Here is an 11520-nt window from a genome sequence, read left to right on the forward strand (position 1 = left end):
GGCCAGGTACCTCTCAGTCGGGGGGCTGAATGGAGACAGCCACCATGTGGGGTGTGTGTCGCGTGTGCGGCTGCGTTGAGGGCTTGAGACGGAGAGGGCGAGGCCTGCCAAGGCCCAGCGTGTCCCTCCTGGTCCTTTACAGATTTTCCCTTGTTTGCCCGCCTCTGTGGAGGGAGTTCTAAAAGGGAAGTGGCTCCTGTCCCTGTTACCACCTGTCCCTGACCAGGGGCGCAGCGGGGATGGCCAGGAGGGGACCTGAGAGAGGGTCCGTGTGAGGACACAGATCCCTGTCGGTGTTAAACCACAGGACACTGCAGGCAGCTTGCCTGCTTGCACCAAAACCAAACCCCACAGCCCTGGCCGCTGTGGCTCAGGTGGTTGGAGGGTTGTCCTATAACCGAAAGGTCACGGGTTCGCTTCCTGGGCAGGGCACGCGCAGACTCGGTCCGCGGCGCAGGCACAGACCAGAGGCAGCCAGCGTCCTTCTCTCGCACACTGATGTTGCTCTCTCTCCTTTCCTGTCTCCCTAAAAGCAATGAAGAAAATGTCCTTGGGTGAGGATTAAAACAAAACAAAGAAACAAACCCCGGGCTGGACGTCACCACAGTGGCTGACACCAGAGAGGGGTCTCAGATTGCCAGGTGTGCCAGACAGGGAAGTGCGACGCTGGTGGCCCCTGCAGCTCCCAGCCTGGGCGTGACAGTGACAGTGAGCAGTTAGGGCTGCCCGTGTGCGGGCGAGTGGCTTCGGGGCCGCCAGCACCTGGGCTCTGTGCTGGCAGCCGGCGGCGGGGTGCGCACAGAGGGGTCTGCCGCTCCTCGGCGGTGTGGCGGAACGTGCCCTGGGCCGGGTGGAAGCCACAGCACACTGTCCCGCCACGGGCGTGGGGCCCCACGGGCGCGGTGCAGACCCCGAGCACCCCGGAACGTCGCCGGCCCCTGGAGCTGTCAGACGTCATCCAGACTGTCTTCTCAAGGGGGTCCCCTGGTGTTAGAGTGGGTCTGACTGAGGCGAGGGCCTGCAGCTGGGGCGGGGTCCCCGGGGAACAGGCCGGCTGCTTGCCGCCGCTCACCCTCCGGCTCTGCCCCACAGGCTGGCCCCCATGCGCCTGTACACGCTCTCCAAGCGCCACTTCGTCCTCGTGTTCGTCGTCTTCTTCGTCTGCTTTGGCCTGACCGTCTTCATCGGGATCCAAGGTAAGGGGCAGGTTTTGATCGTTTTATCTTTCACAGTGACCTCGGTGCAGAGCTTTTCAGGCCGCCCTGCCCTGCCCCGCCCACCAGCTCTCGCCCGCCAGGGGCCTGCCGTGGGCGGTGCAGCCTTTCTGTCTGCTCCTGCCGGGGCGGGGGGGTGACTCCGGGCCTGCCCCACACAGCAGCCAGGGCCTGAGTTCAGCATGGCAGCCCCGGGTGGCCTTGACCTTGTTCCTTCTGTGGGACAGTCAAACATTGCTGGCGAGTGTGTTGTGTGCCAGGGCCCCGCCGGCACTGGGCACCCAGAGTGTGCTGGCTGGCGTGGGAGGCGGGCGTGGGATGTCAGGAGTGTGAGGCTGGTTGGGCGCAGGCCTTGGGGAGCTGCTCCGCTGACCCCCGACCTCTCAGCAGGAGGGAGCCTGCAGATGGATGGCTTTGGCCCTGTCGTCAGGGCCGCGGGTGCCCTGCGGGGTTCCCCCAGCATGCTGTTTGAAGGGGAGGGAGGTGGGTTTCTGGGAACCTTCTGGGCCCAGCCAACTGCTTTGGTCCTCAGTTTTCCGTATTTGAGAGAGGGCATTGGGTGGGACCGTTTCAAAGGCATTTTTGAAGCTGAAATATTTACAGTGTGTGCTTCCAAAGACTCATTTCTCAGCCTAAACTGAAACCTGCGTCGCCGACTGAACTGTGGCAGCTGAGGCCAGGGCAGTCATTCCAACGCTGTTTGCCCGCTGCTGCTGAAGATGGTGGACAGGCGGCTGTCGTCCGTCTCCTTCCTCCCATGAAGTCACCACGGAATAGCAGTTACATTAGTCACAGCACGAAACACATCCATTGTCGTACTTGATTTGCAATCGTAAATTGTCCCTTCAGATTGGTAGGGGAGCTTTAATATTCTCGAGGTCTTCAGTCTCACGGGACCTCCGCCAGCGCCTGACTCCTTAAGCCGCGGTCTGTCTCAGACGCCCAGGACTGCGTGCTACCTTCTGCACGCTTGCAGAAGCGGGAGTGATGCTTCGGGGCTCAGATAAGAAAAACGGTGTCAGGATTTTCTCATCCCTCCCCTTCTTGCCGTAAAGCACTAGTGTTAGGCTTCTCCAGAGGAGCAGACCAATAGGTTGCAGCAAAACCAAGAGGGTGTACGTCGATCCACGTCCACTCTAAGGACCTGGCCCGTGGGATCCTGGAGGCCCACTCTGTGCTTCAGGCCCACGTCCCAAGGCCCAAGAAGCCTGATGGCTGATGCTCTGAGTTCCAATCTGGGTCCAAGTCCCAAGACCGGAGAAGAGCAGTGTCCTGGCTCGAAGACAGTCAGGGAAAGAATGCACACTCACCCTGGCTCAGCGTTTTTTGTTCTATTCAGGCCTTCAGTTATTGGATGGGGTCCGGCCTGCACACTGGCGGGGGGTGGGCAGTCTGCTTTATTCGCCCGCCCTTCACGTGTTAGCCTTGTCCCGAAGCAGCCCCGCACCCCCACGGAGGGTGGTGTTTGACCACGGAGCTGGGCGCCCTGTGGCCCAGTCAAGTTGACACATAAAATTAACCATGGCAAGTCTGTTCTTCATCTGCTTGGCATCCGTATGCATCTCCTTACATCATGATTAATCTCCAAACACTAAAGGTAATTACAAGGTCATAGTTGCGCCTGACGCGACACGACTGCCCTGCATACAGTCAGAAACACAAACCCTTTCCCCCGGAAGAGGAGGTCAAGTCCTTGAGTGATGTGTCCTTAGATACTGTGATGTCAGGGTAACGGTACTTAAGTACTATGTTGTAAAGTCATTAATGCTAACACATCTTGTGTTACTTGGTGAGGGAGTAAGAAAGGGATGAAAACTAAGGTATTTGCTTGATGTATACAGTTGTATATGCACACAGACACATTCATGACCAAATAAGGGGGAAGGACTAGTGACAGTTACAGTCCTTGTTTCTGTTACTTGTTCCGTGGTCCCAGCTGGTATTTCTAACTCCTTATCCCACTACCCCTCCCATGTTCCCTTCACCTTCAGCAAGCATCCCTGGTGGTCATGGTTCTTCACCTGGTGGGGCGACCCCACCCCTCACTCCTGAAGGGCCTGGGCCTTTAGTCGTCCTCGGATTGGGTCATGGTTTTCCATTGACTGTAATCACTGGGCAGGGCCATACTGAGATGCTCTGAGCCATTTCCTATGTTCCCGACACAGCCCCACTGCAGACCAGCAGCGACACGCTCTCGGGTTTCTGTCTAAATCAGAGAACTCCAGTGGTTTTGGGGGGGATGTAGCACGCCTCTGGGGGCGCCCTGTAGGGGCCTGCAGGGCTTGAGTCCAGTTAGTGTTCTAGAAGCCAAGAGGGCTGGTCCTGAGGAGACTCAGGATTGTCCTTGGAAGCATCTGCCTGGGAAGGCCATGACCGTTTTAGTCGGTAGTGCAGGGTTCAGCCAGCCTCCTACACTTGTTAGTTCGACAAAAATGTTCTCAAGTATCATAAACAGAGCCACTTAGCTGCTCATAAATGGTTGATGGAGTATCCAACAGAGGCCTTCTGCTTATTTTCATGGACTATCCGTGCTCTCTTTACTACTGGACACAGTCATTAGCATTTTTCAGTTGAAGCAGGTTGGGGAACCAATCCCAGAAACCCCAGAACCAAGATGTGGAGAAAACTCATCTTTAATACTCTGTTCCTGTAGAAGCACATTCTGCATCAGTCGGGGTTCTGCAGAGACACAGAGCCAGCGGCAGCCTGGGGACCGTCCCCAAAGCAGCTCCAGGAACTGGCATCAAGCTGAGCACTTAGTTTCAGGACAATCGCAGTTCGAAATGAAATTGAAACCAGATTCATAATGTTTCCTTTGCTCACTTCTTTTAGGGCCAAAGCCCTAAAAAATTACAGTGTACAACTCTGTGAAGCTTGTATATCTGTTATTTCGGGAAAAGCCTTAGGGATAATTATTTTTAAGGTACAAAGCCTTAACAATAATGTTTTTTTAATATTCTGTACTTAATAACCATTTTTGGAAGACTGGATTCATTGGATGAATAGATAAATGTGTCTTAATTTTCAGCAGAAGTCTTTACAGTTTATGAACTAGACAGACGCTCTCTGCATCTTGGCTTTTTCTGGGAAGTGCAGCGTAGAGAGAGCTCCCAGCCAGACGGAGGAGAGGTTTCGGTGCAGAAGGAAACCGTGCACGCTGCATCCATTGTGCGGCGGTCACGTTGGGTTCACCTGCGTTGGGGAGCCCCGGTGTGCCGCCGAGGGGCGCGGCGTGTCCATGTTTGGGTGGCTCTGCGTTTTACATAGATGTGAAGCCTCTAAAGACAGACCAGGAAAATAAGTTTGTCTCCATGTCATGTGTGTCTTTAATGGCATTTGAAAAAAATAAATAAAATTAATTAATTATCCATAGAGACAATAACCTACTTCTTTCTTTCTCTGTTGCACTTCAGGGCCTAAGGTGATCCAGACTTCCGAAGCTCATTTTTCCCTAAACAGCACCGAGCAGGTAAGACTGGGTCTGCGGGGCAGACCGCAAGGCGTGCAGCCTTCCAGGCTGTGGGGAAGTGGCCCTGCCTTAGAGGCTCCTGCCGTTGGCTTCTCGGGCCACGTGTGTCTCTGACTCCTCTGTCAGAGGCAGGCCCCCGGGTTCTCGTTTGCTAGAAGGGCCTTTTCTGCTGTGACACATACCTCAGTACTGAGAAAGGATGGTGGTGGCAATGCTTAGGGGCAGCAGTTCATTTCCAAAGCCTGGTGAACTCGTCCTGGTTGTAAGTTGTGACAAGGACACTCACTTTGTATTCGCCAAGTTCAGGCGTGGTCTCCATGTTCAGTTTCCAACGGTAACAGTTCTTTCTAATGATGGGTGTGCCTTGCAGGAACTCAGTTTAAATAACGTTTTTTTTTTTTCTTTTTAAATTTTTCTTGGTTATTACCATCTTTAGAAAAAAACAGAAGTCCTTTCAGTTGGAGAGTTCTGGTATTCTTTAATAAATGCTAACTCGTGAGGGCCCCCAAACTTAAACCCTTTTCTTTTCCTGCATCTCAAACATAATCTTCACCTGTAAACTGAATGCACTTGCCTTGCATGCTCATGGCCCCATAACGTGTATGGTTTAACTGATTCTCTGCCCCTAGAGACCCCTTGTCTGTTCTCCCAGCTCCCTGCTACGTTTCCACCCTTGCAGTTTTCAAAAGGGCGGGAGGAGAGAAATGTCCTAAAAATTACACCTGGTAATTCTCCTTTTTGCTACTGCTAGCTTGAAGAGGTCCCCTGTGTAGACTGTTTTCTCGGCATGTCCTTATTTTCTTTAACTCTGGGACTGAGCCTCTGATTTGAAGAGGGGCAGCCACGGGGTTTCCTGGCTGTAATTTGATCTTTTAAATGTCCCGTCTCTCCAGACATCAGTCTTCTATTGACACTGAAAGTAGCAGTCATCCCACAGAACTGACTTGCTTCCAAGGGGTCACCCTCACTTTTGAAATACGACAGGTGATCCTGCGACAGATTTCATCCTGAAGGTGGCTCTGGGGTGCGCCTTTGGTCACGGAGAGTTTCTTGGCGGCCTGCCGGAAGTATTACAGCACAGAAAACACACGCTGGCATTGAGATACCACGCGTGCAAACAGTGCTTTTCTTTGGAACTGCGGGTGGCCGCTTAGGCAATTTTCTCCACGCCCACTGCCTTCAGACGGCAGTATTGTGTTGTCCAACAGACACTACAGTAGGATCGTTGGCAGCGTGGTCCCCTCTAATTTTTCTCCCCAAGGGTGTTAAAGCTTTTCTAAAGCTGAAAATAGCTGTCAAACAGCAACACATCTGGTATATTGATACTAAATCAAGATCCTTGCGAATGAATATATTCCTTATTATCTTATATGTCTCATCATACGCACTTCCATTTTTTCCTCCAGGGTGGCCTTTTCCTGGTGCTTAAGTAGGGGTGTTAGTGATGCCAGGGCTGCAGGAGGTGAAAGCACCTGCTCAGAGGTTGTCGTGAGAGACAGAAGGGAATTGCAGCAGAAAGCTGGTCCTTTCTTTTTCAGGAAGGCGGAAGTTCACTTACATTGTCAAAGGGAAAACTAAGCTCTTTCAGCTCGAATGCGCAAACCTTTCTGCTAAATGTAAATTTTGGATGTGAAGGCGAGTAATTTGGGAGATGCAGTGAGAAAGTCCATGGGTTACTTAAACTTTATTTTCCTTTTTCCTTCAGCTAAAGCCGATTGAAGTGCGTTCAAACCCACTGTCTGCGTACAATCAGCAGCTGTGGCTGACGTGTGTCGTGGAGTTGGATCAATTAAAAGGTGTGAAGCCTGATATCTGGCCTGATTTTTCTTTGTACAAAGCACCATATTTAAAAAGTTGAAAGAGCTTTAGAATCTTTCAAAAGGTGTTCAAAGGTGGATTGCAAGGATGGTCTTTATTTTTTATGGTAGCAACAAATCGGAAGCCCCTTAGTGTCCTCCGTTGTCCTCCCGAACGAGTTACGGCGCAGGCCTCAGGGAGCGCCGACCAGCGGCCGGCTTAGCTCGTGGCTGCTGCCTGGTGTGGGTGCTCTTGCTGCAGCTTTTTCAGTGGGTTCGGGGATAAAGTCAAGTCCTGACGCCGCAGGGCGGTGGGTCTGCCCCCGAGGGACCCTGGCAGTGTCTGGAGACGCTGACATTTTTGATCGTCACAACTGGGGAGAAGGGGGAGCTGCCGGAATCTAGTGGGAGGAGGCCAGGGGTGCCGCTGAACGTCCTGCAGCGCTCGGGACAGATCCCCACAGCCGAGAATCATGTGGCCTCACAGTGTCCGTGGGGCCGGGGCTGAAACCCCCCGCCCCAGAGCCTGTGCGGTCTGTAGTGATCAGCCTGCTCGCCTAGGACAGCGCTGGGCGGGGCCGCCGCGGGGGCCGAGACGCGGCCGTGTCGGTTCTGTGTTCCGCGGTTCAGGAGGGTGCGCTGGTGGGAAAGAATTTGAGAAGAACCCTTGACCACAGTAAATTAAGTGAAAAAATGCATGTTAGAGAAATTCGGCCCCTTTTTTGGTAACATTTGAAGAGGATAAGTAAATGTAATATCAGCTGCGTATGTGTATGTCTAGAAAAGGATCGGGGAGGTTGGGCGCATGCATGTTAACTGGTTTTCTCTGGGTGGCGGGATTAGGGTGTTTGATGCCGTCTTTATAGTTCTTTTTCCTCTGAGTTTTTAAAAACAATGAGCATCTAATCAGAAAAATAAATTATATATCAGAAAAAATACTGTGAATCTATTTTTTAATGTTGGTATAGAGTTAAATAAAAATTCATGTGGGAACTAGAAAGCCATCCATTAGCCATGAAATGGCTGTCCTTTCGTGAAGCGAGCTGCTGGCCCTGAGGCGCAGGCCCCGACGTGGCCCCTGGTGAGGGCCGCAGTGGAGCCGACAGGGAGGCCTCACTCGGCCGGCAGGGTGGGGTTTTCAAACAGGCCGTGGCCCTGGGTTGTCACCTGTGTCAGAGTGGCGTCCCTGACGTGGTCCCTGACACTGTCTCCCTTTCTTCTGTAGAAACGTCTATTCAGACAAGCTTTTCCATGACTGTTAAAGTTGATGGTGTAACGGAAGATGGAACCACCAAGTTCATTCGTAACAGAGCTCACAACCGGACGAGGACCCTCACGTGTACGAGGGTGAGTGCGTTCCCGTGGTCCGGGACGGCTTATCACGCCCCACCCTCACACGCTGGCTTTCTGAGTAAAAAAATTCACGCCGATGACGGTGTGAAAAACTCACCTCGCTTTATATGCTGGTGCCCTTATAAATGCTCACTAACATACCTCGTGCGGGCGTGCACATACGCAGACACACCTGATACATGCACACAGCACACACACACCCTGCATACATACGTGTGATGCCTGCTGCTGCTGGTCTGTGTGACTCACTGCCGGGTGTGCCCGCAGGTGGCAGCCGTGGGCCGCTGGGCGTACGTGGAGGGCCGCCCCGTGCACGGCCGTCGGGTCGCGGGCGCTGGGCCGTTTGCAGCCTGTGATGAGCGCCCTGGTCGGTCTAGGGGCTGAGACCCGGGCCGCTCAGGAGGAGTGCCCTGTTGAGCATCTGTTTCAGGGCAGTGTGTGGCTGTGGGATCGGAAACCCCATGGCCCAGAGTGGGAAAGGGGCGTCACTCTCGACTTCGCAGCACCGTGTTCTGTCACATCGGAAGGATCAGACCAGGGCCCTGCTGTAGCGAGGATGTGTCGTCAGGACTGCATGGTGGCCTGGAGAGCGTGGGGAGCCCCAGAAAGAGCATACGTTTGTGTCTAGTGTGGGTTTCCCTGATGGGCCTCGTGCCGGGTGCTCTCGGTCGGTACCCCCTTCCGTCCGCCCAGCGGGCTCACGGGGCAGGATCTGTTATTGGAGCCCATTTTGTATACGAAGAACCCGCAGCTCAGAGAGGTCAACGCTGGCCCGGAGCGGCTCAGGGGCTGAGGGGAGGGGCTGGGATGCCAGGCCACGCTCCTGCGTTCTGCCCGCAGTACCCGTGCGCGCCCCGCTGACAGCACCGGGACGCTCGGCGCCATGAGGGGGGCTCCTTGGTGTGGGCCCTGGGGGCGCCGTGAGGGGGGCTCCTGCTCCGTGTGGGCCCTGGTCGTGGTCGCTCTTTGTTGATGGGTCACAGCCATGGCATGAAGGGGCTGGGTTGTTGGATGAGACTGGCGCTCTTCTGGCCGAGTCGTTGCTGTGTCCCCCTCCCCCCCAAATGGAGCGGCAGCCCGGCCGTGCGGGGAAGTGCTGCTCCCCTCTGCCTCCACCTTCCACCGTGCACAGGCCGGGCCGGTGTTGCCGTGTAGCGTCGTCTGTGAAGTGGGGTCCCACCTCCCCTGCCTGTGTGTGCAGAGGGGGGTCAGGTTGAACGCCGTATGAGAGCGTGCGGGTTTGTGCCAGCAGGAGGTGTCCGCCCAGCCACCGCCGCGCTCGTGCACGGCAGGCGCCCTGGTCTTGCTGCTGCGCACACGGTTGGGGCGGGGGGTGTCTGAGGGCGCCACCGCTCCTGCCGAGGCACCTGGAGCTGCCGTTTCTCGGACTGAGCAGGTGATGGACAGGTGGTCGGTGACTGTCCCGAGGCTGGTGTTTACCTGGGACCGGGGGGTTCCCGGGACAGGGGCTGGGACGGGTTGGCGGCCCCCTGCAGCCTGTGCTTTGTTAGAGCCAGGCTACGCACAAAGCCACCTGACCCCACGGCTGCTCCTTGGGAGCCTCCACAATGCTCTGCGCCTTGGCAGGGGTCCCTCGTGTAGCTCCGTGGCTTCTCCCTCCTTCCTTTGGTGGCCCCTCTTCAGTTTGCACTGTGTCACCGCTGGGGACTTCTCCTTCTGTGAGTCTCTCCCTAACCCCGACTTAAACAAGATGGAGTTTTTATGTCACGAAGATACTGACCACCCTCTTGTATCACCTTTCGTTCTGTTCGGTTTGGTTTGGCTGTAAGGGGAAACGTGGTGGACCTCGGTTAGCGAGGTCGCCTGCACCCAGCAGGTGAGGAGGCTGCGGTACCCTGACGCAGGGATGCTCGGAGGGGCTTTGTAGTCAGCGCACGCACCGGGGCTGGAACTGGGGCCCCCGCAGCCTCAGGTGGCTTCACTGTGGCTCTTTAAACCCAAAGATAGTACAGCCTGATACAGAACTCTTTTGTTAGTTGAAACCTCTCTCTAAATCCAGACAGATTCTTAACTTGTAAGAGGTGCTTATCTGCACAGCACAGATACATTCACTAACGTAAACCTTTTTATCGTGCGGAGTCCCTCCCTGCGTGCCACCCTGGGACCCGACTCTTGGAGACAAAAGGCAGCTTTGGTTTTGTTGAAACCGGGGCCCCACACTCATGTTCCCTGAGAGCAGGTGGCAGGTGCCCCTGGGAGGTCGGTCAGGTGGGAGAGGAACCACGGCTCGGGTGCCACATAAGTAGCCACTGGCTCGTGTGTCATGGGGAGCTCCTGTGCCCCCCCCACACCCCCGTCACGGTGAGCATCGCCAGTCGGCCTGAGGTTTGAGAGCTCAGGTCTTGGACCTTCACGCTGTCTTACGGCGCACACGCACCTCTGCTCTGCCTTCCTTCCGGTGCCTGGGCCAGCAGCCTGATCTGTGTTCCTGCCCTGCCCTCAGACATCCCCGGCTCGAGGAGCCTGTGATTAACGGCAGGGGCGACTGCCCTGTTCAGAGCCGCAGTCCTGGGACGCCCCCGGACTGCCCATTGGTTCTGGACGTAGTCAGTGCCTCCGTCAGACGCTGAGAAGCTCCGGAGCAGCGTGCTGGCCGGGTGGCTGGCTGGGCACAGGCCTGCGGGAGGAGTCTCTGCCCACCGGCCACAAGTACTCGTCTGTGTTCCCTTCTAAGGGACAAAGGCAAGGGACCCTGGTGGGGAACTGAGCGCGCACACCAGCACAAGCTGTTCACAGAGCCTTCGCCTCGGGTGCGCTGGGACCTGACTGAGACTGGGCAGCTCCGTGTGGGGCATGGCAGGCCGGCGGGGGGAGAAGCACCGGCCCACTCCGTGTGTCCCCACCGCAGCTGCGGAAGTGGCCGAGGGGGCCCGGGAGCCCGAGGGTCCGCGGGGTGGGGTGGTAGCAGCCACGCTCCCCACGCACGAGCATGTTTGTGGGGGTGTCGGGTTTGTGTTACCCTGGAAACTGTCTTAGGCAGCTGCAGGTTATTTTGAATCATTCCAAGTAGAGTCTGAGGACCGTAAGTCATTTTTGTTTATTTCTAAAAATATGCCCTCGGGTCTTTCTAAGAAAAACCACAATTTCTTTTTTTATTTTTCAGTTACAGTTGATGTACAACGTTATATTAGTTTTAGGTTTACAACCCAGCAATTAGATATTTATATAACTTACGAAGTGATCACCCCAATCAATCTAGTACACATCTGGCACAATACATAGTTATTACAATACAGAGTGGGCAAAAGTAGGTTTACAGTTGCGTGGCTGGCATCTGAATTTGTCTGGGCATCTGCCGAGTTCCCTGGAGATGGTCGTTCTGATCATCTGCTGTTGACATGTGTCACTTCGTGGGTCACTGGAGGGAGCGGGAGCCTTGCTTGCTTTTAAGACCCAATGCTTCCTTGTGCATTTGCAGAAGTGTGCAGAAATGATCGTGGCTCACCTCGGCTACCTGAATTACACGAAGTACACAGTGATTGTGGGATTTGAACACCTGAAGGTACCCCTCAAGCAGGTGAACTTCACAGTAAGTACAAAGCTGACCCTTGGATGTTGCCACGGCTCGTTTGTTTGGCTCCCATTCTTCTCTTGAGTGATCGAAATAACACAGCATCGAGGTGAGGTTATTTTGGATAGTGGAAGATATACACAGGTTTATAAAGTT

The 11520-nt window shown here is 54.9% G+C and overlaps 1 protein-coding gene across 1 annotated transcript in view; it reads left to right on the forward strand.

Annotated features, from left to right (window-relative positions):
* The window catches only part of TMEM181 (transmembrane protein 181), a 42411-nt gene that overhangs the window by 9609 nt on the left and 21282 nt on the right, over positions 1–11520 (forward strand). The window contains exons 2-6 of the mRNA XM_090280037.1: positions 1093–1196; positions 4628–4683; positions 6389–6479; positions 7705–7826; positions 11272–11382. Coding sequence (XP_090136163.1) covers positions 1093–1196; positions 4628–4683; positions 6389–6479; positions 7705–7826; positions 11272–11382 — 484 coding nt within the window. The remainder of the gene's footprint in view (positions 1–1092; positions 1197–4627; positions 4684–6388; positions 6480–7704; positions 7827–11271; positions 11383–11520) is intronic.

The sequence above is a fragment of the Furipterus horrens genome, unplaced genomic scaffold, assembly GCF_987537825.1.
Source record: "Furipterus horrens unplaced genomic scaffold, mFurHor1.1.pri manual_scaffold_6, whole genome shotgun sequence".
In the NCBI taxonomy this organism is placed as follows: domain Eukaryota; kingdom Metazoa; phylum Chordata; class Mammalia; order Chiroptera; family Furipteridae; genus Furipterus; species Furipterus horrens.